Source organism: Lampetra fluviatilis, chromosome 22 (genome assembly GCF_964198595.1).
Source record: "Lampetra fluviatilis chromosome 22, kcLamFluv1.1, whole genome shotgun sequence".
Taxonomy (NCBI): domain Eukaryota; kingdom Metazoa; phylum Chordata; class Hyperoartia; order Petromyzontiformes; family Petromyzontidae; genus Lampetra; species Lampetra fluviatilis.
The window spans coordinates 5,630,886-5,656,573 of NC_136296.1; the positions used below are offsets into that span (position 1 = coordinate 5,630,886).

General features: G+C 47.4%; 1 protein-coding gene across 10 annotated transcripts in view; it reads right to left on the reverse strand.

The window, feature by feature from the left end:
• Positions 1–25,688, reverse strand: part of LOC144938461 (regulating synaptic membrane exocytosis protein 2-like) — a 267,561-nt gene that overhangs the window by 57,426 nt on the left and 184,447 nt on the right. For 5 of the 10 annotated variants that reach the window (XM_078866297.1, XM_078866289.1, XM_078866291.1 and 2 more), the window contains 2 exons: positions 13,218–13,292; positions 10,972–11,052 (listed from right to left, as the gene is read on the reverse strand). The exons of 2 other annotated variants lie outside the window; for them this stretch is intronic. In XM_078866297.1, the coding sequence (XP_078722423.1) occupies positions 10,972–11,052; positions 13,218–13,292 (156 nt within the window). The remainder of the gene's footprint in view (positions 1–10,971; positions 11,053–13,217; positions 13,293–25,688) is intronic. 3 more of the 10 variants (XM_078866293.1, XM_078866292.1, XM_078866288.1) reach the window with 2 other exon arrangements.

Genomic DNA, 25,688 nt, shown 5'->3' on the forward strand with positions numbered 1-25,688 from the left:
GGGATGACAATACATTGACAATTATACAATACGTTGTAATTGTTATCCTATATTTAATGTAAAATGTTATTCCATCCGTAGCTGTATACATTGCGTTTTTGACAAGTGTGACACGTTTGTGCAAGTGAGCTGGTTTAGAATTAGCCATGAAGTATATGTGTAGTGGTGATACGCGCTGGGTGTATATGTCGTGTGCCAGCGCGTATGTACGGGTGTGTGTGCGGTGACGCGCGCTGACGGGGAGGAGCAGGCGTCAGTGCGCGGGTGGGGGTAGTGCTGCTGATTGGCTGTGTGCCGGTGACGCGCCCAGAGGGAGTGATCGGGTAGCAGCGCGGTGTGATTGGTTGGGGAGTGGAAACACGCGCTGAGCGGAACCGGATCGTGGGGATAGAGCGTGGGGATTGGGTAACTGAGGAGCGGTGCCGACGTTGAGGTCCGCATCCGCTCCGTCTCCCGGGAAGAAGGGGTATATAAGGTGATGCACAGAGGAGCAGGGGGGAGAAGTGGAACCATCTAAGAATGAAGAGGAAGGTGCAGAGATAGAGCCCGGAGAGGAGAGTAAGGGAGAGTAGAAGCTGAGTGATGTATAGTGTGTAGCCAGCGAGATAGAACGGTCTACACGAGCTGAGTAATGTATAGTGTGTAGCCAGCGAGATAGAACGGTCTACACGAGCTGAGTAATGTATAGTGTGTAGCCAGCGAGATAGAACGGTCTACACGAGCTGAGTAATGTGTAGTGTGTAGCCAGCGAGATAGAACGGTCTACACGAGCTGAGTAATGTGTAGTGTGTAGCCAGCGAGAGAGAACGGTCTGCACGAGCCGAGTATGCATACGGTGTAGCCAGCGAGAGAGGAAGGTCTGCACGAGCCGAGTATGCATACGGTGTAGCCAGCGAGAGCGGGGCAAAGTCTACACGAGGCGAGTGGAGAGTGTAGCAGAGGCGCAGAGTCTACACGAGGCGAGAGAGGAGTGTAGCCGAGGCGCGGAGTCTACACGAGGCACAGAGAGCCGGCAGCACAGAATCCTGAGTCAAGAGAAGTGCAGTGTGAAGAAGAGAGGCCACGCGTTGTATTGTTACAAGTCAAGATTTAATAAAAGAAGTGTGTTCCCGTCAAGGAGTTTCCTGCCGTCATTTTCCAATACTTCATCTGGCGTCAGAAGTGAAACGGGCTTCCAAGTATGGAGACGAGGAAGACCCGTAGGACCCACGGGATTGACCGCGAGGAAGACCTGGACGACTCGGAGCCGCTGGTGGCGGGGGGTGAGGAAGAGGACTTGCCCACGCTGCAGGGTCCGTCGACGGCGCCGGCCGAGCGACCGGGGACAGACGCCGGGCTTCGTGAGGCGCACTCCCGACTGGCGGAGCTGCTGCTCGCCGCCGCGTCCATCTTGGCGGAGATCAGCTCGTCGGGAGGAGCGGGGACGGTGGGGGACATTTTACAAGGTCGCCCCGCAGATTCCCGCCAAAACGAATGGGGGATTCCCGCCATTGCGCCTGGGCCTACTTTTGGCGGGAACGGCGAGCGCCACGTGGTGGTGGGTTCCCAAGCGCGCGCATCGACGTCATCAGCGCGCGAGGGGGTCCGCCATCTTACGTCTGCTGCTGGAGCCGCCATCTTAGACACCGACGGACAGGCGGAGAGGAACCACGAGGCGGATGACTTCATTTTTCAGCAGCGCCTGCCCACATTGTCAGCCTTCAAGGCGGAAGGCGGAGACTGGGGCCAATTTCAGCGAAGGTTTTTGGCGCATCAAGAGATGTCAGCGTGGTCCGATGCTACAGCGCTGCGGGCATTGCCCGCCATGCTGGACGACGATGCGCTCGCGGCCTTCAGGGCTGCACGGAAGTCGGACCGCTCCACGCTGAAGGATGCGCTGGGTTTGTTGGCCAGGGTCTACGGGCCTCCCTCTACATGCCGCCATCAGTTCTACGCAAGACGGAAAGCGGCCACGGAGACCGCGCTGGCCTATCGCACGGCGTTGCTGGCTCTTGCTGATGCTGCGTTCCCTCGGATGGACGAGGAGGGCCAAGACGCGATGGTTTTGGAGCAGCTGCTCAAGTTGGCGCAGGACCTGGGGGTCCCTATCAACACAGCTGACGACATTGATATTTCTTCTTTGAGAGTCGCCACGAGTATTCAAGCGCACGAGGCCCTACAACGGAAGCAAGGCGTTGGTTGCAACGCTGCTGTCGTCGCAGCCCCGGGGTTGGTGGTCGCCGAACCCCAAGTCGTCAGCCCACGAGAGGAGGCGTTCGCCACGGGACGACCAGGGGACTGGAGGCCGGGGGCCCGGTCGCCTCTGCGATCGGGCCGAAAGTCGGAGCAACCAAGATCTACTCCGACCCTCGTCACGTGCTATAACTGCGGCCTCCGGGGCCACGTGGCGTCCGGGTGCCGCGCTCCGCGGCAGCGCGCCATGGGAGCTCGGCTGGACGACGACCGAGAGCCCAAGTCATCTCTACAATCCCCGGCAAGTCGCGGCACCTCACACGCTCGGCCTGTTTATTCGGCACACATGGGACGCCGCGTTGCGGCGGAGGAGGGCCGGTTAAGGTTCGGGGATTCGGGTCGGCGAGGGGGGTTCGGCCGGGACCAGGGAGACATTGAATGGGCGGAATTGGGGCATAGAATTGTGGCTGCTTCGGCGGGTTCGTCCGTTGTTACGGGATCTATTGATGGGGTTGAGATTAGGGTGTTAGTGGACACGGGGGCATCGGCAACTATTATATCGGACCTCATTTATAATATTCTTCCAGTCCAATGTCGTCCGCTGCTTCCAGTTGATGTGCCATTTTACGCCGCTAATGGGGGATCGTTGGGCATTATCGGTCAGGTTAGGGCGTCCATTTGCATTGGAGATATCAAATTATCGGGACCCGTTTTCGTTTCGTCTTCTTTGGCAGTTCCGTGTCTTTTGGGCACTGACTTTTTGGCTAAAATGCCCATTAAAATTCTTATCGATCAACGATGCATTGAACTGCCATCGGGTCGCCGGATTTCATTTTTGACGGGCCCTACTGACATTCGGACGGCGTGCGCTACGATACAAGCGGTGGCGACGCAGACAGTGCAAGTGCCCCCGGGTTCACAGATGTTGATTCCCCTCCGGTTGCGAAAACCATGGGTGAGGGAGGCTTCGGGACAGAGTATGCTTTTGGGTCCTTCTAACAAGGCTGTCGGGGGTCTTGATTTATCGGTGGCTCACACTTTGGTGCGGGCTGACAGGGATCCGTTTGTGATGGTTTTGAACGCGGGGTCGCGACCAGCTGTCATCCCGCAGGGCACCGTGCTGGCTCACGCGGCGCAGGTTCCTGGGGATGATGGGTTGGTTGCGCAGGTGGGCTCGAGCCCCGCGCGGAACGTTGAGCCAAGGGAAGACCTTGAGTGGGTCCATTCGTTATGTGCCGCCTCGGACGATTTGTCGGCGGCGCAGTTGGGTGCGCTGCGCGAGTTGCTCATTGAATTCTCTGATGTATTCAGTAAACATAAGTATGACATTGGGTGCACGGATTTGTTGCACCATCACATTGAAACGGGCGATGCGGCGCCGGTCAGGCTAAATCCCTTCCGACTGAGTCCCGTGGAGAAGGAACATGTTCAGTCGGCTGTTAACGATATGCTAGAAGCCGATATTATTTCGCCCTCCTCTAGCCCGTGGGGAGCGCCTATTGTGCTGGTTAAGAAGCAGGACGGGTCCCTGCGATTCTGCGTTGATTTCCGTCGCCTGAATAAGATCTCTGTGGCTGACGCGTATCCGCTCCCCAGGATGGATGAGTCCCTCGATGCATTGTCTGGTGCGCGTTATTTTTCGACTCTTGATTTGTTATCGGGGTTTTGGCAGTTGCCGCTCGACGAAAAGTCGAAACCTAAGACAGCATTTCGGACTCCAGGGGGGCTGTTCCAGTTTAACCGGTTACCCATGGGACTTCACTCCTCTCCAGCGACGTTTCAGCGACTTATGGAGCTGGTTTTGTCGGGCTTGCAGTGGGATACATGCTTGATTTATATGGACGATGTCATTGTTTTCAGTAAAACGTTTGAGGAACACCTCCGGCGATTGAGAGGGGTGTTCTTGCGAATGCGATCGGCTAAGTTGAAATTTAAACCGGCCAAATGTCACCTCCTTCGTAGGTCCGTTAGATACTTGGGTCACATTGTCGATTCTTCGGGGATCTCCACCGATCCCGCGAAGACGGATTGTGTCGGTTCGTGGCCGACACCTACGTCCGTTTCCGACGTGCGTAGTTTCATCGGGTTTGCTTCTTATTATCGGCGGTTCGTTGAGCACTTCGCCACTATTGCAAAACCCTTGCACGCTCTAACGGCGAAGGGAGTGAAGTTCAAATGGGGACCAGAGGAGGAGGCCGCGTTTCGCTCCCTCCGGGACGCCTTGGTGGGTGCCCCACCCTTGTGTTATCCCGATTTTGCCAGTCCCTTTTTGCTGGACACGGATGCTAGCAACACGGGCATTGGGGGGGTGCTATCCCAAGTCGTTGGGGGTGTCGAAAGAGTTGTCGCCTACGGTAGTAGGGTGTTGTCTCCGGCGGAGCAGCGCTACTGTGTCACCCGTCGCGAGCTGCTTGCCATTGTTTTTTTTGTGCAACAGTTTAGGCCATATCTTTATGGTCGTCACTTTACAGTCCGAACGGACCACGCGGCGCTACAGTATTCATTGAGGGTCGCCCAGCCCTCGGGCCAGTTGTCGCGTTGGTTGGAAGTCCTCCAGGACTATCAGTTTACGACTACGTACCGTAAGGGGTTGCGACACACGAATGCCGATTGCTTGTCGCGGTTGTTGCCTTGTGATGAATGCGCGTGTTGGTCGGGATCGGCGCACTGTAAACCGACGCTTGCGGGGGAGATGGGGGCACTGGCTGCGACAGCGGGCGCACCGATCGGGGATGATTCCACTGCCTCTCAGGGTCGGGACTCGCTGCTCTCGCTGTCGCTCAGCGAATGGGGCCGCCTCCAGATGGCGGACAGCTCGCTGCTAGCATTGCGCCGCAAGGTTGGGGGTCCCGAGGGGGACCAGGAGCGTACCGGCTCCTATGTACTTGAGCGGGGCGTGTTATTGAAATGGGACAGTTTGTCCCGGCGGAACGCACTCGTGGTGCCTTCCGCTGTGAGGGGGAGGGTTGTCTTGGCGGCACACGAACGCCTCTTGCACTTGGGAGTTAACAAGACGCTTGCCCTGCTTCAGCGTGACTATTACTGGCCGGGAATGGGAAGTGATGTGGTGCATATTCTGAAGGGGTGCGTTGAGTGCGCCAGGCGTAAACCACCGGCCGTGGCAGCTAATCCACCGCTGCAATCTATTCAGGTCTCGCGTACCAACGAGCTCGTTGCACTCGATATTTTGGGGCCCTTCCCAGTCACGCCGAGAGGGAATAAATATTTGTTAGTGGGGGTCGAATACTTTACCCGATGGCCTATGGCGTGGCCTCTCGCTAACCAGTCGGCAGCGGCTGTGACGGATGCCTTCGTCCAGGGCTATGTCCTGGACAAAGGGGCTCCCGAACGCCTGCTGACCGACCAAGGTAAAAAATTTTCGAGTAAATTGTTGCAAGAGGTGTGCGATCTGTTGGGTACCAAGAAGGTGCGTACCTCCCCGTACCACCCGCAGACTGACGGGATGGTGGAGAGACTCCACAAAACCTTGACTTCCATGCTGTGCCAGCAGGTGTGCGAGGCACATGTAGATTGGGACCTGCAGGTCCCGGGAGTCCTTGCTGCGTATAGAATGGCCCCCCATGCAGCTACGGGGTTTTCCCCATTCTATCTGATGTACGGTCGGGAAGCTGACCCGCCAATAGAAACGCAACTTGGCCTGTCCGCTCCACGAACTAATTCTAATTTGGCAGAACATATTAAGTTTAATATTCACAAGCTGACAGAGGCGAGGGAGGCCGCGCGGCTTAATTCGCGGGCTCGCCAAATTGCTAATGAACGGTTGCGGGCACGGAAGGTGTCCATGCACGAATGGAAACCAGGTGACAGGGCCTGGCTGCATTGCCCTCAGGCGCCCTTGGCTACGTCGCCTAAATTGTTGAGACCGTGGAGGGGACCCGTGGAGGTCGTGCGCGTTGCACGGCCCCAGTGCGTTGAGATAAAGTGGGGAAAGCGCCGGTGGTACGTTCACCCCTCCCGACTGAAACCGTTCTCGCCTCCATATGGCCTCCCCTTGTGTCGTGATGGCCGGGCGTGTGACGTGACCGGCGACCCAGAGGGGGAAATGTCTCTGCCTGATCCACACGTATTTTCGCCTGATCTGCTCCCAGGTGTCTCGGAACTGACAGCTGCCGATCACCGGCGGCCGGATCTCCGCGGCGGGGCCAGCCCTTTCAGGCCCGTTCCGCGCCGTCTGGAGCAGCCGGAACCGCCGGACGGTCGTCAGTGTCCCGCCCCATACGATGGACCAGCCAGACGGACTCGCGCCAGGTCGTGCTACTTTGCATGACCTGCCTCGTGAGGAGTCGGGGCAGTTGGAGCGCCTCGTCACTGCGTGTAGTCGCAGGGACGTGGGGCGCGTTCGTTTCGAATTTGCTCGTATCGTGTTATTGTTGACTTTTCGGGTTCATTGTCAATCTGTACATAGTTATTCTTGTTGTTGTTGTTGTTGTGTTGTGTTACGGGGCACACTCGGGGGGTTACGGGGTTTTTTTTTGTTGATTGTCGTTTTATCGTCGCGGTTGGTTGTTGTTAGCAGCCGGGCCGGCTGCGAGCTATGTGGGAGGGGGTGATGTAGTGGTGATACGCGCTGGGTGTATATGTCGTGTGCCAGCGCGTATGTACGGGTGTGTGTGCGGTGACGCGCGCTGACGGGGAGGAGCAGGCGTCAGTGCGCGGGTGGGGGTAGTGCTGCTGATTGGCTGTGTGCCGGTGACGCGCCCAGAGGGAGTGATCGGGTAGCAGCGCGGTGTGATTGGTTGGGGAGTGGAAACACGCGCTGAGCGGAACCGGATCGTGGGGATAGAGCGTGGGGATTGGGTAACTGAGGAGCGGTGCCGACGTTGAGGTCCGCATCCGCTCCGTCTCCCGGGAAGAAGGGGTATATAAGGTGATGCACAGAGGAGCAGGGGGGAGAAGTGGAACCATCTAAGAATGAAGAGGAAGGTGCAGAGATAGAGCCCGGAGAGGAGAGTAAGGGAGAGTAGAAGCTGAGTGATGTATAGTGTGTAGCCAGCGAGATAGAACGGTCTACACGAGCTGAGTAATGTATAGTGTGTAGCCAGCGAGATAGAACGGTCTACACGAGCTGAGTAATGTATAGTGTGTAGCCAGCGAGATAGAACGGTCTACACGAGCTGAGTAATGTGTAGTGTGTAGCCAGCGAGATAGAACGGTCTACACGAGCTGAGTAATGTGTAGTGTGTAGCCAGCGAGAGAGAACGGTCTGCACGAGCCGAGTATGCATACGGTGTAGCCAGCGAGAGAGGAAGGTCTGCACGAGCCGAGTATGCATACGGTGTAGCCAGCGAGAGCGGGGCAAAGTCTACACGAGGCGAGTGGAGAGTGTAGCAGAGGCGCAGAGTCTACACGAGGCGAGAGAGGAGTGTAGCCGAGGCGCGGAGTCTACACGAGGCACAGAGAGCCGGCAGCACAGAATCCTGAGTCAAGAGAAGTGCAGTGTGAAGAAGAGAGGCCACGCGTTGTATTGTTACAAGTCAAGATTTAATAAAAGAAGTGTGTTCCCGTCAAGGAGTTTCCTGCCGTCATTTTCCAATACTTCATATGTAACAGCTATTCGGTTCAGATTTGTGTATATCTGCAAAAAAATATTATTGCTTGAAGCCATAATCTCATCGTCCATATCCTAGAGATTTAATGAAAAACTGTAAGAATGTTTGTTATCCCTTAGTCCCTTTAAGCATACATCTTTACGAATGCAGCACTTAATTAACTTTAAATATTCAACTTTAACGTTGCCATTCTAATAGTACATGCTTGACTTAAAGCTTTCGTCACTGCAGACATTCATATTCTTGGGTCTTTCGGTAAAGTCACGTAGATAGGTTCAAAAAAAGCCCCACGAATATTGTACAGGCTCTTTAATCACGGAATTCATATTGGCACTGAAAAATAATACTTATTAATGATTATAGTACCGCAGAAATATTCAAATCGTTTCCGTGATGAATCCACATGCACGCATATAAGGAAAAGCTAACCAAATGTCCCGGCTTGGACCAGGATTGTCCCAGTTTCAGAAAGGCCGTGCTAAATTTTGTGAAGCATTCAATAAAACGTAGAGTTTGTTCTCATTTCTGAAATGTGCGGTGCCACGTTTGACTCTGTGATACATACAGAGGGGGGTGCTGCCTAAGTAGTGGGCGGGATTAGCGAAGAAGGCGGGGCCAGTGTGAAAGTGGGTGGAGCTAACTGTCAGAGGGAGGGGCTGCCAGCTCGCCATATGTCTCAGTTGAGCCATGCTGAAACGTGGTAGCTTTAATGTAAATTAACTATTTTAACGACTTAACTATATATTTTTATTATTTACCAAAGTAGATATTCAGGCATTCACACTCATCAAATGTTTACATGCACAATGTACTCCTACACACGTATATTCACAGTGGATCCTTTGCATTAGTGCCCATTTTTACCACTTGTTGGTAATGCAATGTAAAAAATGTCAAAATACTCAAAATCCGCATTGCTTGACTAATTGACACCAATTCATTTTATCCACGAGACTCAACAAGCCTGCTATCAATGCTTCCACAGTGTTTTGTGAGAAAATAACACTGACTGTCTCAGGGTGAATACTGTACTTATCCGGAGATGCTCGAGAATAAGCAAATTTCGTCGGTAATTATATTTTCACGAATCATCTGAAAAAAACGTAAAAAGCAATTGAATGGCTCATCTATTTATCTCATCACTGTCCCATTGCTTGATCTTATTGATCTATCTCATCACTTATCTCTGATCAATGTATCTCTCATCACTTTATCTCATCGCTTTCTCTATTCACATTCTGTCTCATCAATTTATCCCGTCACTTTATCGCATCACATTCTCTCTCCTCACTTTATCTCGTCACTTTCTTTCTTTCTATCTCCTTGATGCAGTAGTGCGATGCGCGGATATCCAAAATCGCGGATAGCAAGTTCGTGAATAACGAGGAAATACTGTCATCAATCACAGCCCACTGTGTCCCCAGCTACATATGCATCTACTGCCTCTCGGTAAACCCACGTCTCTGTTGAATAGTCCATACATTCCTGAGTAGGCACGAATTCATTATTGAATTAGAAAATGTCATTTATATTCATACACATCCATGGCCTGAGATGGAAATTGTTGTTATTCAAGGGAGACCTGGGTGAAAACCCCCAAAAGAAATGACAACTCTAACGATTGTAAATTACAGCAATTGTAAATGATATATCATATAGAAATTAAACGTACAATGCACTGCAGTCGTGCTGAGTATCCGAGGTGTATTGTTTCTACCAAATGTATGCGTTGCTTGTAATTAGCGTTCTTATAAACCACAATCCATCACCCGTAACAATAAACAAGACTCAAGCACGCACGCACACGCATCATGCCTGAATAAAAATCCCCAAAACAGTTTCTTGACGTGCTTGATATTACGCTCGTTGATAAAAGTTGATCACAATTGAGAGTTTTCAACTGTGCCGTTCATCTTTGATGGCGTTAATCTCCGAGAGGCATTTGCTAGTACACTGCCACGTGTCTTCCAGGCTGGTACGCAGTCCCAAAAAACCACCGAAGTCAAAAACAAAAAGCAATACACCGGTTTCCCCACACATCAAATGATATATTCTGCCGTCGGAGTTGTGTAAAGGTAAGAAAGTGAAGGTGCAGCCCAACCAATGTCTTACTCATGCCACTGGTAGAGCGGCCTCCACCAGCAGGGTCGCCACGGTGTTGAGATGTTAACTACCTCGCGTTGTATACAGGAGAGCGTGGGTTCGATCCCGACCCTGACGCCTGCTGGATATTTGGAGTTTGCATGTTCTCTCCCCGTGGTTGTGTGGATTTTTCTCCGCATCCTCCGGTTTTTCCCCTCTACATTTATTATAATTAATGTGCGTTTAAGGATTTGGCTGCTGCTATACATTTCCACGCAATAAGCCACTTCGTTGAGCGATCGCTTGTGGTCCAGGTCGCTTTTGAAAAATAACTATATAGCTCAGCGGGCCTTACCTGTTAAAATACAAATTTGTTTGAATAGTTTCAATAGCAGGAGTTATAGACTCCCTCTAGATGGTATTTGGCAAGCTCTTCCGTGCTGTGGCCACGCATCTTAAAACAGCTGCAAGTGCCCACATATTAGCTAGCTCCACAAGACCTGCAAATTAACTACGTGTGCTGTTACCCATTTATACTACTGGTTGTACAAAAAAAATACTTGCCGTTCGTGTCAACTGCCGCGCCGGGACATCAAATTAACCAGGCGACCACTTGACTGCAAGTCCAGTGTGATAACCATTCCACCACGGCATCATCCTGCGCAGCTGGATAACTTGCGTCTTACTTGTAGCCTCCACTCCCCTTACCCCACACCCCCACCCTCCCTGTCTCTGCTCCCTGGCTCCTCTCCCCACCCCCTTCTCGTTCTCTTGTTGCAGCAGCCCCTTTTGCCCACCTCAGCAATTGTTTCTTGCTGTGGTTGTCCCACCTGACGACGGACGCTTGTGTTGCGCCCGAAACGTCGTGATTTAATTTATTTTGCTTAATGCCTACGTGACTTTACCGAAAGAACCAAAGAGTATCGATCCCTGCAATCACGAAAACTTCAAATCTAGATTGACATTTAGTGAAGGTCAGTGCACATCCATCGTGGCTACTGCTCAAGAGACTACCGGCTTGCTCTTCGAAATCAGACACAATAGGTTCCCGTGAGCCACCCATCCGTCTCCACTGGATGTCCGTGCCCAGCCGACGAGGGGGTGGGAGAAGGGGGGGTTCGGGGCGGAGGGTCTCATTCCGGGGTACCTGTCATCGTCGGGCGAGGCATGCTGAATGAGAATCCTAGGGCTATCTGGCCGCTGCCTGTCTATCGACAAGAAGTGTCTGCTGAGAGAGTTTGGGCACACACACAGACACGACGCGCCAGCGCGGCCGTTACACTCACACGCTGTCAACCGGAGACAGGGAAGGGGATGGGGGGGCGACACGGGCGAGGGGGGGGGGGCAGCACTTTCAACTTCTTCAGCGAAAGCAGAAAACACAGGCGCATCTCGCTGGTCAAATAACATGCGAACGCTGCTGAGGCTGCAGAGCACCATGGGGTGGGGTAGGGAGGAACAACCCCTCGATACTTTGCAAATCCCACTCAGGTGGGGAAGGCTTCTGTCAGCGTATTGAGAACTCGCTCACCATTATAGGCACTTGAAGATTGGAACGGCAAAATGACATTCGACTGCACATGCATGGTGGGTCTTTTAAAGGTACACCCGAGTATGTTGAAAAACAAGGTTACTTGGGTGCACTCTTTTTTTAATGAAGTCCTCCCCCAGTCATACGGGTTGTTTGACCATACCCAGACAATGTGGGTTGGTGATGTTGGAGAAAGGGGGGGGGGAGTGGATCAGGCCTGGTTCAGAAGATGTCACTCATCGCTGACGTGAACCGTGGACCGGAATCAAACTCTCCCACTGCCTTCTTGCGGCCTTAAATGGAAACAGATCTTCAGTTTTAGTTTGTATACTAGAGGCCTGACTGAAGGTGATTTACAATTACACAACGGCTTTGAATGGCCTTTCTTATCCCTTTTTCCACCAGGTAACCAGTTAATAAAACAAAAAACTCCTGGGACCTCCTTTGCCAGTACCAAAATATGAGAATAGGTTTTCCCCTTTTTTTGGCAACAAAACAGATGTTAAGTTGTTAAAACACCAAACTGATAGGCGCCTAAAGGGGGCCTCTGGTCTCACACCTTTTGAGACTAGGCTCCAAAGAAAGCTGTCGCTGGTGTGGACCAATCAGTTTAAAAGACAATACATATCTTATCAGAGTATGTTTTTTTTTGCATTCTGACCACAAGTATTGTGGTTAATGCAGACATGATTCCTTGTAAAAGGTTTCAGTTTGGTGTTTTTACATCTTAACACCAGTTTTGTTGCCAGAAAAAGGGGAAAACCTATTCTAAAAAAAATGTTTAAAAGAAGCAAGTTTGCACTTTTCTTTTAAACTGGAAATTGTATTATATTCCTTGCAAACAAATGTATACACGTACACATGTTACATGTTGTGTACAGGCATTTATGCTGCATTTCCATTTTTGCACATTGGCCAGAATGGCTATATCTTGCTGGGGAATGTTCACATTAATTAATGAAAGCAGGCTTTAGAGAGAATGTTGAGCCATAAACATGACTTTGTGAGGCAAATAATTGGCATCATGCTTATAATTTACAGAACTGTGCAAATGATATTGTTTATACCTGCAGGAACACTTCGTTTTTTAGTTATTTTTATAGATTGTTTTTCTGTTACAACTGGCTCACAGCATATCAACACAACACCCAGAGTATTACAGAAGAGTGAGGGTGGTGGTGGTGAGATGGGATTAATTTTATTTCCTTAAATATACTTTGGATTGCTGCTCCACATGGAAACGTATATCAATGCAATGCCACTTGCAGCACAAAACACGCTGTACTCTGGCAAAACACAATCATGAATCCCTGCAATGAGGCAGGTGGTTCCAAAAAGCGTCCTCCATCAAACAACTATCATCTACATTAACACTCATCAGGCCACACCAATGTATGCCGACCTAATTCGTGCTTTACAGTAGATGCGTACGTGTGATACATACTGCTTGTATACACGAGGAATGAGTTTCACATTGCTAATAATACGTTGAAGAAAATGTTTAGATTTTTTTCGGATAATTCACATGTCACGCAATGCGACGTGGCGCCACTTTTGGTGGGAAAATAGTGGATGTGATGTCATGTTTGTAGCGTCACTTACTACGACATTTGAGTAGAAAACAAAATTGATTGGAACTACCTGCAACGTCCATTCAAAAAGGGGGCACGTACGCAGTTAACATTTTTTTACCAACTTGACAGCAAAGCAAAACAAGTGTGAAGGCAGCCGAAGGAAAGAAGGGGCAGACAAGATGGATCGATGTGGTCGGTGGTTGAAGGAGGGGTTCAAGACAACGTCAGCGGCAGTAGCAGTGAGCGCAGTGGCGGGCGGGGGAGGAGTTGGCAGCATTATACCGTTACCTTTGGGACTTGGGAGCGCTGGTCCTCAAGCGACATACACTGACGCTGCCAGCCCGCTCCAGCGACTGACACCTCCTGGAGAGACCCGTCATCACGTGGAAAAATAATGAGATGTGGATGAGAGGAAGAGGAAGGAAACAGGAGGAAAGGAAGGAAGGATATAAAAGGTTCAGGAGATCGGACGGTGACAATTGGAAGGGCGGGGATGTTGTTGCCAGCCTCAAAGTCGATGCTCAACTGGGATTGCAGGAATCACGGCGGCAGCGCTGGTCTAAGTGCACGTGTTGTCACTGGAATTACCGCGCGATTCCCCATCTCCAGAATAGCAGCACCGTCTGAAAATTTGCGAATGCATCGATGTACGTTGAAATTATTTCGTACCGTATATAGCCAACCATGCTAATCGGAGGTGTGGGGGAAAGGACAACAAACTAAGCACAGGAAGCAGTTCTAAAGAAATTAGTTTCCAATCTAGATTTAAAACTGTATAGTTCCAGGGACTTCCTAATATTGGAAGGAAAAGTGTTCCAGACGGCAGTATAAGCGCATCTGAAAGCGCGCGATGCGGTGACCGTTTTTGTTCGATGGCAAGCCAAAAGCCGCAGCGATGATGACCGGAGTTCACGTGATGGTATATGCTCCTTGACGAGATCAGCAAGGTATTGTGGTTCATTCCGTGGCAAGCACTTTGTGTGGCATGAGTGCGACCTCATCACGTATTTGTTCGGCAACCAGAAGCCAATGCAGCTCAGCGAGCACTGGACGAACATGGTTGGATCTTGCTGTTCTTAGTGCCTCTGTTGTCACTGGAATAACCACAAGAATTCCACACGATTCCCCATCTCCGGAATAACAGCACCGTCTGACAATTTGCGCATGCGTGTGTTGTGCAATGCTTGCTTGGCCTTCAAAAGCAACTCAACAAGATGCAGAAGACAAAATAAACCCTTACGTAAAACTATTGTCCTTTTTGATGGAATGCCTTTAAAAAAAAGTTTAATACGATTTATCGGAGAATTTAAAAGAACGCCCTGTAGGCAAAATCACGTGGGTGATGGAATCCTTTCAGTATTGGTATTCTGCAATCTACTAGCATGACATAAAAACGAACATGTAGTCTAAGCCAGTAATGCATTTTGATAATTGTATTGGCCATGAATAACATATGTTTTAAGTTATCTACAAGCATTTTGTCGGCAACACTGAATACAGTAGTATCTGTTCATTAAAAAAAATACAAGTATCTCTTTAAAACATTGTCAACCATAAAAGTATATATTGCTTTAGGTAAAGGAGGCTTGGCAAACATGCAAAGGCTATTATTTATGTTTAAGGAATTTGAGGATGTAGGCTCTGACGCTGGCAATGCAACTGTGCCTCTAATATGGTTAGGTACCTTATATTCTAAATACTGTACACTGCACCATATTTGCCCCGGAAAATATTTCAGAATATACAGGTTAGGCCATCTGTGATTTGCCATTTAGCAAAAAAGACACATACTTGTTAAAGCCCATCTGTAGCCCTCGGGGTTACTATCGATGGCAATTATTTCACGTGACCTCAAAGTAAACCACTGTAGTCTGTGCTCCTTCAATACAGGCGGATAAATAAACTACACAAACACCTCTCATGAAGCCCTCTCGTGGCTAGCAGACCATATCTAGATCCTAAACTCATTGCTAAACGCAAACATTTTTATTTTTAAATGACAACCTTCGGTAAACGTGAACATATTTTGAAGTGTATCACCAAAATGTACCGTTATAACTATTAAATAACAACGAACACGATCAATTGTTAGGGCCACATAATTTTCTCTGGAAAATGTAATGAGTAATCGTTCATAAACGCAAACGGACTCTATTATGAAAATGTGTGTGCACATTCTCCACCTAGTGGCAAGGACCTGTAAAAGATCATATACAGCTGCAATGTTCGCATTTTTTTTACTAAACTGATAAACTCTCAAAAGTGGTGTTTACTCATGTACGCACCGATTGGTAATTTCGATTAATGAAATACTCTCAGACATTAAACTAAGGCTCACTGCATACACCTTCAACGATCTGTGTGTGCAACTCTATCGAAATACCTTACTTTGACAACTATACATTTTATTTACAGTACACGTATTTGTTGAAATGCAAATTGACACGCTCAACATTAGTAGCACAATTAGGTTTCAGTTGAGTGATCAGCATTCAATAGATGGACATTATATTCTAGATTTGACACTTATTTCTTTTTTTACGTGATTTTGTTCGAGAGTAGCATTGTTTTAACGTCACGCACACATCTCTCTAGAGCTCCCCCAGGTGTATTTCCCAACCATGCAATAAGCCATTTTCATTTTAAAATCACATCAATTGTCTCATCATTATGAATAATAAGAGTCTAGCAATTTATATGTATTACTCTACACTCCAGATTATAAGACATACTTCACCCCCTCTGTATTTTTAAGCCAAAGTTGGGAGTGCGTCTTATAATCCAGTAGCTGTGGATAAGTAACCAAGATTTGCATGTGTTTTTACTTTTTACTGACACCATGCGCAAGCTTCGGGTACATCTTACTTACAATGCAGAGAATGCAGCAATATTCGTTGCATTTTATCTTGTAGTTCATTTATTGACAAGCTGTTTGGGCAGGAACCCGTCAGCAAATGGGGTTTTAAAATTAACTACATTAAACAGTGGCACAAACTGCATAACTGCAGTTGGCTTATCGTGAAAGCCAAATGCAGTATTTGTATACGGCCATCATCAATTAGGTAGGTCAATTAGGAGTTCATGTGTTTAGTTGCAATATTATACTGCATTCGTCTGCAATATTTATAAGTAGCACGAGAACCCCCCTTCCCCCACTGCGCCCTCCCCGCAAAAAAATCAAAGAGTGACATCTGTACGCTGCAGCAATTGTGCTAAATCTTCCCCAAAGCCATGCGTCGCAGGGGAAGTGTGTGAATAGCGCCACTGTGCCGAGTAAACGAGCGCTCTACCTGGGACTGCCACCCGTTCCCATTTTACTGAAAGTCGTCTTGTCGCTTGCCACTTTGTTGTTTGTTGCCCATGTGATCTGCTGTGGAGCATTCAACTACAGGATGCTTATTCGGCACATCAAGAGCCACATTTCGAGTTCGTGAAACGATGCTTTGAATCGCACGTGTAAAATGTTACGTATTTTTTGTTGCTTATTTTTAATGGGCTCATTTTAATCCCCTCTGGCCACCTAGAGGCTGTTACATTAATGAGCATAACAGAAATACTGAATCAAATGATGACCCCCAAAGTTCATACAATTCTTTGACTAGTATGACTCACCAGTCATTACACCCCTGCTGAATATACAACGTCGTGTCTCACAATTAATGATTGTGCGACGCGCTGACTCCACAAACTCACGTGGGTCATCAATTACCTTCACGTGGCAGGGAATGAGCCCCCACAACATTCGATCGGGCGGTCGTGGCAGGGTTAGCTGAGGCTTGAGGAAGCCACGTGCATTTTTGACTGACAAGTGATGAGTTTCATTAAATATAGGAACAAGTGGCGGTCCAAGTGCCAATGGTTGTTGATGTCCAGCATTACCTGATTGGAGAATGGAATACGTATCCCTTTGGGAAAAGACTATTTGGCCTCGGCCTCCCCTTCCCCGTTCTTACAGGGCGAATGTGAGCACAACAAGAAGATCCGTCATGGGAGACACATGCGCACGCACACACACACACGGGACACAAGTCAAACACACACGCGCACGCATGAAGCTGACAGGAACTATGTAAACAGGAGCATCATGGGACTCACAGTTAAAGAGGGTGGTTGAGTATGGGGCAAAGGTGATACCCGATAGGGGTTTCATATTCCCAATGACAGATGTGGCCATTCGAGTGAAAAGATGGTGATGCTTAACCACAGTGCTCTATTCAAGTCAGGCTAAAGCTGCTTACCTTTCAGAATATTTAATTTCACCAGCTCAAAACCAATTGATAATGTATTATCCCTTATTAAATGCATAGATGATTGATTAATGCGATACAGGCAATAGAAATAGCCATCTGTATGTCGCAATGAATCATGTGCAGGTAATACGCATTTACAAGGAGGAATTCAATTTTAATGAAGAACCCTAAGTTCTCATTAATATATAATATATCATGACTTTACTGTACAAAAAGGTAAATATAGACATTATAAAGTATTTGCCTAATGTTCAGCTGATGGCCCTTCACAATCCCTGCTGGTTCACTTAAACGTTACCTGGACTCCTCCATTTTGAAAATGGCATCATTGCTTGACTTGGGTCTGGGCAGAGTGAGGAAGCAAGCTCTGTGGAAGGATGGATGTGGAAGGCAGGGAGAGGGTGGAAATGGTCCATAGGAGGGAAAATCACACAAGGAATGAGATACAAGAACAGTATGTGTGGACAATGACAGGCCTTGCTTGGGAAAATGGAGGACGCATCCAAAACACTGTTCACTGTAAAAGAACAACAACCAGGTACGCCTTGAAGCATTACGTTCAAGAAACCCTGCGCAACTTTTCCATTCATTGGCCAGTTACGTAAACTTCCCCTCAGTTCACACGGATTTGCATGGAAAACTTCGGGGAAAGATCACTCAAGATATGTTATGCAACCACAGGCCCCGGATGTGCTAGTCTTGAGAAACATGACCTGAGGAAGTTGTGAGCTTAAACATATACAGAACAGTCTGTTCTCCTATGACGCGTGTTTTCATAACGAGAATTGGATATAACGCGATGGTATTACAGAAAGGATTTTTTTATAACAACGATACGAAATGGATATAACGCAATCGAGTGAATGGAAGCACGCCGCGCGAGTAGGAATAAGCGGTTGTGCGGCTGCCTCGGCGTAACATCACACGAGGCGCGATGTTGCTATATGCTTCCAGATGCTACCTGTGCACCTCACGTGTTATCGCGGACCGTGCTTTACCCTATGTTATATACAGTATTGTTTATTAGAACGCGATTTCTCCAAAATGTGGTGTTCTTCAGGAAAGCAACTACCGCGTGATAGAATAACAGACAGTAGTATATATATATCTGCTGAAATACAACAAGTGCTCACGTGACACGGGCTCGACTTCAGTAGGGAAGTCTTCAAATCCTCCCGTAACACAATGTCCAAGAAATTCCACAGATAATTTTCAAGCCCTCCTTGAATCCATTGCGCCTCCGATTCGCACGGTTGGCTACGTACGGTGTGAAGAAGTTCAACATGCATGCATACATACGTTGGATTGCAAGCTCTTCTTGGAATGGCATGTGCATTACAGAGTGTTCGATTCTTTTTTAGCAGGGGGTGTTCAGCTTGGAAGCGTGAATACGGTTTATATACCCATGATGTGCTGGTGATGATAATAATAAACAAAAAACTGCACTGAACGACTCGCGGCTGACTGGAGATGCTTCACTTTTATTGGTGGTCGTGGATTTCGATTGCCCTCCGCAGGGAGTCTGAAAGCGTTTTCCTGGCCCGGAGGATGAATGCTCGGGGCAACGTGAAAATGGTGGTCGATGTAAGATAACACGGAGCAAAACACAGAGCTCGGCGATCCTGCAGAGAGAGTCAGCATTTGTGCGCAAACACATTTGACCGTACGTAGTAGTAATAATTAGCTTGACATCATCATCATAAGCAGCAGCGGCGGCAGCTGTGCCAAGGTGAATGCAACGAAAACAACTGCGCCAGTGCCACCAATTTCCTCTGTTGTGAAGATGCAAACCATCTAGCTCCCCCACGTTCCATTTTTTTTCATATACCTATTATATATATCTATTTTATTCCACATCCTCCCTCACATCATACATCGACGGGTATAAATCCACATTTCTCACGTTCCGGGGCGATGCTTTCAGGCACACCGGACTCATCAGAGCAGGTGGTGGGACGGGGGGGGGAAATTATTTTCTTTGGGCGAGGGGGATGAGGGTGGAAGACGTGTGCCCTTTTTCTCATGTTCCATCCCTTCTGTGATATAATTACAGTACATAGCAGTGTTGTAGTGACTACATTATCATCTCAGGGGTGTGTGCCAATCGGTCAGTATTAGGCCCCCAATACTGTTTATGTACGCATGTTGAACCTCTTTGGCGCCGTATGTCGCCAAACGTGCTAATCAGAGGTGCGGGGGAAGGACAACAAACTAAAAGGAGATATGTTTCAAACAGATTTGGTATGTACCAGTAGCGTAACTAGCGTGGGGCAGGGGGTACCCTCCCCCCACCCCCCATGGTGGCTACGAGTTGGGGCCCCTTTGACAACCAGCATCTCATGGTGCTCGTCAAAGGGGCCCCAGCTCGTAGCTTTGGCCACCGGGGGCAGGGGGGGGACAAGAGGGTCAAGGGATTCCATCTCCTCCCACGCTCGTTACGCTACTGGTACATCACCAGCTTGTTTGGTTGATGCTGCCTTGGCAGTGGTGCACAAGCACAACGAACAAAAACTTAACACATCCGATCCGTCAGTAACACTGCCTTAAAAGGAAACACAATCATCGGTGACGGTGCAGGCAATGGTATTTCTTCATAACAGTCAAAAGAAGTTCCATTGCCCGAAAAGTAGCCTATTACTATATATATGTTTACGTTCAAGGCAGTGTTATTGGCAAATGTGTTGAGTTGTTTTTTTGTTAATTACTACCAAGGATGCTCAAAACATTGTATGCGTGCCGGACCTATTTCGCGCCGTACGTAGCCAACCGTGCTAATCGGAGGTGCGGGGGGAAAGGAAATCGGAGGTGCCATTCCAGAAGCACTTGCAATCATTGTAAGAATGAGACAACATGTGAGAAAGCAACGGGAACTTAACGCCGATCTATCAACGTGTACCGTCTCGTACAGAAACTGATTTCAGTGCAGTGGCATCGTGCAATCATAATCAGAGGTGGCAGAAGGAAAACTTTCTGCCTGCGGCTTGAAGTCCGTCCGGATCGCGTGAGAGGAACGTTTGAGAGGGCAGGGCCGAGAGATGACCTCGCCCTGTCGTCTAAACAGGGCCGTAACACCTTTCAGCCACAAAACTGACACTGCTGAAAGTATGCCTCCGTCGTCTGCAGGCTTGCTGCGTAATTCAAAACATTCTGGGGTGGAGGGGAGGTGCTTAACTTGGTAAAAGTATAACCCCCTCCACCGCTGTAGATGACATTAATCTAGATGACATTAATGTACATTAATGTTAGGGGTTACTGTAATGAACACTATAAACTACAATGAGTTTGAGATTACACCCGCTGTGTGTGTGCTCGTATAAATAATGCGCAGTCTTTGTTTTTCATTAATCGCCGTTGCTACAAATATATGGGGTTGTGGCTACAAAGCCTCCAAAAGCGGTATAAACGGTCACATAACACGAGTTAAAGAGCACGATGCCCATGAGGGTCATTGCGATTCTCTAAGTCAATCACACACAGCCACAGGGAACAGCCTCATGGGCGCTCACACACTTTCTGTAGCCAAAATCATCGTGACGATACATTCCCAGCAGTAAGGGAGGTATCACGGCTGTTCAACAGTGTCACCTTCGTCGAGGATCGGCGGCAAAATGATGGCGCTATTTTATTGCATTGTGCATCCAGACACGTGTTGAGCTCTCGAGCAAAATTAATTCAAAGGGTCGTGTGCGTTGCGTACAGCCAGGTGGCACTGTGGTCAGCAGAGCACACAGCTTGAAAGGTTGCAAGTTGAAATCCCGGTCGGGGGGTCGACTCAGCCATTCATCACTCTGGGGGTTGATACAATAGGTGCACCTCTGCGGGGAACAAACGACGGTTGTACTTTGGGATAAGCCGATCTGGCATGGGGAGAGTCACCCCATAGGACAACCGATGTGCTTTCAGTACAATGAGATCCGTACCATTACATCGGCTCACTTGATCGTATAAAAAGTTCCTCTAACCACACAACCAACCGTCGTATTTACCATATATACAGGAATGCTCCTCTCATCCCCTGTAATGTAGGGGGCCAATATCATGGTTCTTATTATCCTTATTATCCGTGCTAAAATTTGCAACATTTACTCCACTTATCCAAGAGGGATTTTTTTTTGTTTACTGGAAGCCGTTTCCACAATGAAGTCCATAATTTCTTTTGCAGATGACGGTGTAAGATTGGAGGAATAGGCCCGTTGAAAATGGGCTTTCTCACAGACCACACTGCACCTCTGAATAATAGGACTCATGAATAATATGGTCACGGATAAGAGAGATCTCCTGAGCAATATTTAGTTGGATCATGTTACTTTGAACAATTCGTATATGTAAATACTGAAGCTGCCCATAGCTTCAAATATCTAAATAGCCTGGTGAGTGGTACGTTTTTTAGTTAATACATTTATTTTAATGCTGCAACTGACTGCAATGTGGTGTGGGGCTATACCAAAGCATTCTATGTTACTTGAAGCACATTAAATACCTTGAAACAGCACCTGCAACAGCAGGTGACTGTGAATGAGCAAACTATCTTCAGTTTTTTTTTCAAAAGTAATAGCTGTCCACAATGAATAATTCAGATATTATTATTGTTATTAAAACACCTCACTGGGTCTCAAGATTATTCTTCAGGAGGATATTGCTAAGTTTCAGTGTTCAATTCCATGATGTTGCTGCTGTGTGTAATATTAATTGAGTAATTATCAGGTAAATTTTCTGCATTGGGATGTTTTGACCAGAACATAGCTTTTTAGCTATGGGAGGAAACAGGATAATGCAGAGAAAACCCATGCAGATTAGGGGAGATCATACAAACTTCACACAGAAGTACGCCTGAGTCAGGAAGTAAACCCAGGCCCTTCTTGTTGTTAGGCACGAGTATTACCACTGCACCACCCTGTCACCATGACTTTTATTATTCGTTTACATAATCAATTGCCCTAAAGGACTGGAAATTATTGACCAGAAAATTATAAGCAACATAATAATTAATCACAAAACTGGCTTTCAATTAAAACAAAGCCTAAGTGATGTCTTGCTCAAATGAGCATTGGGCAGTGCTCATCTCCTATTAAGAGCCCTGAGCCAGTAGTGAAAATTCTAAATTTTATTTGATTGTCAGGGGTGAGTCTATCCAAGGCCGTAATTCTAATATATATTGGGGGACACACATATATGCTCAAAATGCCCCCCCCCCCCAATATATTGCTATAGAAAAATAGCTATGCAATGTAAATAAAAACAACAATTTGCTAAACCTTGGCCACAAAGATTTATGTTCATATGATTGTGGTTATGATTGTACTTTATTAATCCCTAATCTCTGCCATTACATACAATTAAACAATAAATGGTAAAAAAGTAAAAACAGAGCAATGTAATACAATACACTATTATACATTATTGTAAAAAATAAATAAAAAGTCCATCCCATGTGTTAGTGATTTTTTTTTATATTTCAGGCAGGAAATGAGTTTTCAAATTTAGATATTTTTCTGGGTTGAGACCCCCAGACACCCTGAAAGATTTGGTACCCCCCAATGTTGACTCCATGGCTACGGCCTTGAGTCGATCCATTGTTGACTTCCCTACAAAGTGGTAACAATTTTATCGACGCCAGAAAGCATGATGGAAGGAGTCAATCCCCAACCAAGGGTTGCGAGCTGCTCGCGCAACCGCTGAGCTTCCTGGTCGTGCGTGTAAAATGGAAAGCGAGTTGCAGCAGCCACAGTGAGGCAAGGCTCACCCATCCATACGTCTGTCTCTCAGGGAAGGAATGCGCAGTGGAGGATGTAACGGCCCCGTCTTCTCAGAGGAAGGTCTGAGCAGGCACATGAGCCACACTGGAATGTCATCTATCGGTCTCTGGATGGACCACCGTGATGCACTTCTCGACAGATGCACCCAGGGTCTCTGGGTGGTGATGGGGGAGAATGAAAACGCTGCTTGAACCTCACAACACTGGAACGCACGACTGTTTTTTTTTTTACAAATGCTGACCCAAGACATATGAAAGGCTGTTTCACAGGGAGGTGATTCTCACTATATTCCCAGTTAGGGTTCGGAAAAATTACTCCACTTACGCAAATATTTTGATTGATTCTCCGTTTCTCATTTTGTTCGTTATGTATACATTAATATAGTCAAATATATATTTAAATATTTGTCCCGGTCTTGAGTGGGATTGCAGACAAAGGAGGTATTATTTTTGATTAATTTTACTAATTTAGAAAATTGTCTTTCACTAACTAAACGGAGTTTATTTACCCATAGAAAAAACATCTACTGCAGAGTTATTGGAAATACTGAACTATGGATGGTGATACTGATAAAATAAAAATCTCTGCAAGGTAGTAGCCATCAACCCATCAAATCTCCCCTCACCCTCGCAACCCCCCCCCCCCCCCTTAACAAAAATCATTTTCAGGGTGGCTCCAGGCTACGGCATTGGATACCGTGCAATATAACATTGTATGGGAATATCTGTGCCACATTACGGTGACAAAACCCAGCAATACGACGCACAAAATAAATGCCTTAATAACACCGCGTTAACTAGAGACGTTGATTTGTCTCAAGCCAACCGATTAGCACGGTTGGCTATGTATGGTGCGAAAGAAGTTCGAAGTTCAACATACATACACGCGTGATCTCTCCGTATTGTTTCCTTGGTAGCTGGGCTTCTCGAGCCGAGAGCCACTGCTGCAAGGTCACGTGTTCACGCTAATCCACTAGAGGGCACTTCTGTTCTTGGATCGGGCAGTCCAACGAGTAGTGCAGAGATTTTTTTTTGCCGAACTCTCGGTTGCCCTTTCGGCAATAAAATCTGGCACTTCGGAGTTGCGGTGCTGTAAGAGAGCCGTGACGCAGGGTTTCATGCCATGGCCATGGCAATATTTACAAGGGAGGCACTTGGGGTCACTGGCTCTGCGCTAAAGCTGCTAGAAACATAGCCACCGGGGTGTTGGAAAGGGGCATGAGGGGATGTGGAAGGTAGACAATGGAATAGAGAATTTGGCTCCAAAGGCTTTTTGTATTGTTGGGCCAGATCTGAAGCTGAAGTTTAGAAGATCACGTATGTTTTGTATGACTTTTACCGTGATTTTTGTACGTAACTTTTCTTGGGTGAGAGCTAATGAAATTGCATTGCCTTTGCAAGGAAAATACACTTTAATTTGTACGTGTATTCAGATGTGTACATGTATTATTGTTTTACTGTGGATAGCATGCAAACAGGTACACACAAACAGGATGCGTACGTGTACGTATAGGTACACATATAATCAGCGAAGCTGAGATTGCCAACTATCAGGTGTGTGAAAAATGTCGTGGCTTCTTTGAATGAGAGGGAAAGGTTGGTAAGGCTGGTAATGTGCATCACGGGAGGTCGCGAGGACTGGAATCTGCTCCGGGTTCAGATTCCAATTGCCTTTGGACATCACGGTCAGGAATAAAACACGGACTGCTGGAAGCAGAGCACTATGTGTACAGAGCTATGGCACCACCACTCTCAGTAGCGGACACATTTATAATTAAACATGTTTTTACCCTTTGGAATAATATATTTTATATATATAAAAAAGTTAAAATCTTGCCTACAGCCCTTTCGATTGTCCACAAAGTATAAACTATCCCCAGACTGTTAAAGAGACATCCACAACCTGCTTCAAGCAACTTTCTCCCGATTCCCTAACACAGCCCAGGTCCACTATCAATGATGCAATGGATCCTGCATTTGCAGCAACGGCTGGCAGACCATTCGAATGATCTACGCTGCCTTGAGAAACAAATAGCCCACAACGATTATTGTTACGACACTAAGATTATTTCTCACTTCTCTCCTGAGTGTAATAATCACAGCTTGAGGGTACAAACTAGCCGTGAAAGTCAGCCATTTCAGTGAGCAGTTAAGTAAATATTTATGATACTTAATTGACCATTTAATATATATGTATTAAAAGTACTGAATTCACGAAAAGTGAATTAAGCAAATGTTGTAAAATAGGCACGGTTTTTTACATTTATATTATGACAACGCATAGCAGACAACAACATTCTCACCTCACTCATGCTACGAACCGTGATCGAATGTTTGTTTTATTTTGGCACCGCCATTATGTGAACCAGTGGCATCCATACACACAAACGCACGTCAAAAACATGCATACACAAGCACACATATACCCACAGGCACACACTCAATATCAAGTTCTGAATTACCTTGCTCGGATTGTAATTATTATCATTTCTTATTATTATGATGCTCGTTTATCCAGGAAAGCCTCACTGAGTCTCATGACTCATTTTCAGGAGGGTCCTGCGAAGCTTTCGTAGGAATGGGGCGATGATTGAAATTTATATTCGGATTGAGTAAAAAACAATTGGAGAATTTTTTGAAAATGTACCAGTGACAGCAATGGCCTACTCTTGCGAATGACATCACGAGACCTCTAACGTCCACTGTGAAGCAGATGGCACTTATTTTTACAGTCGTTACACCCGCATTGTTCAC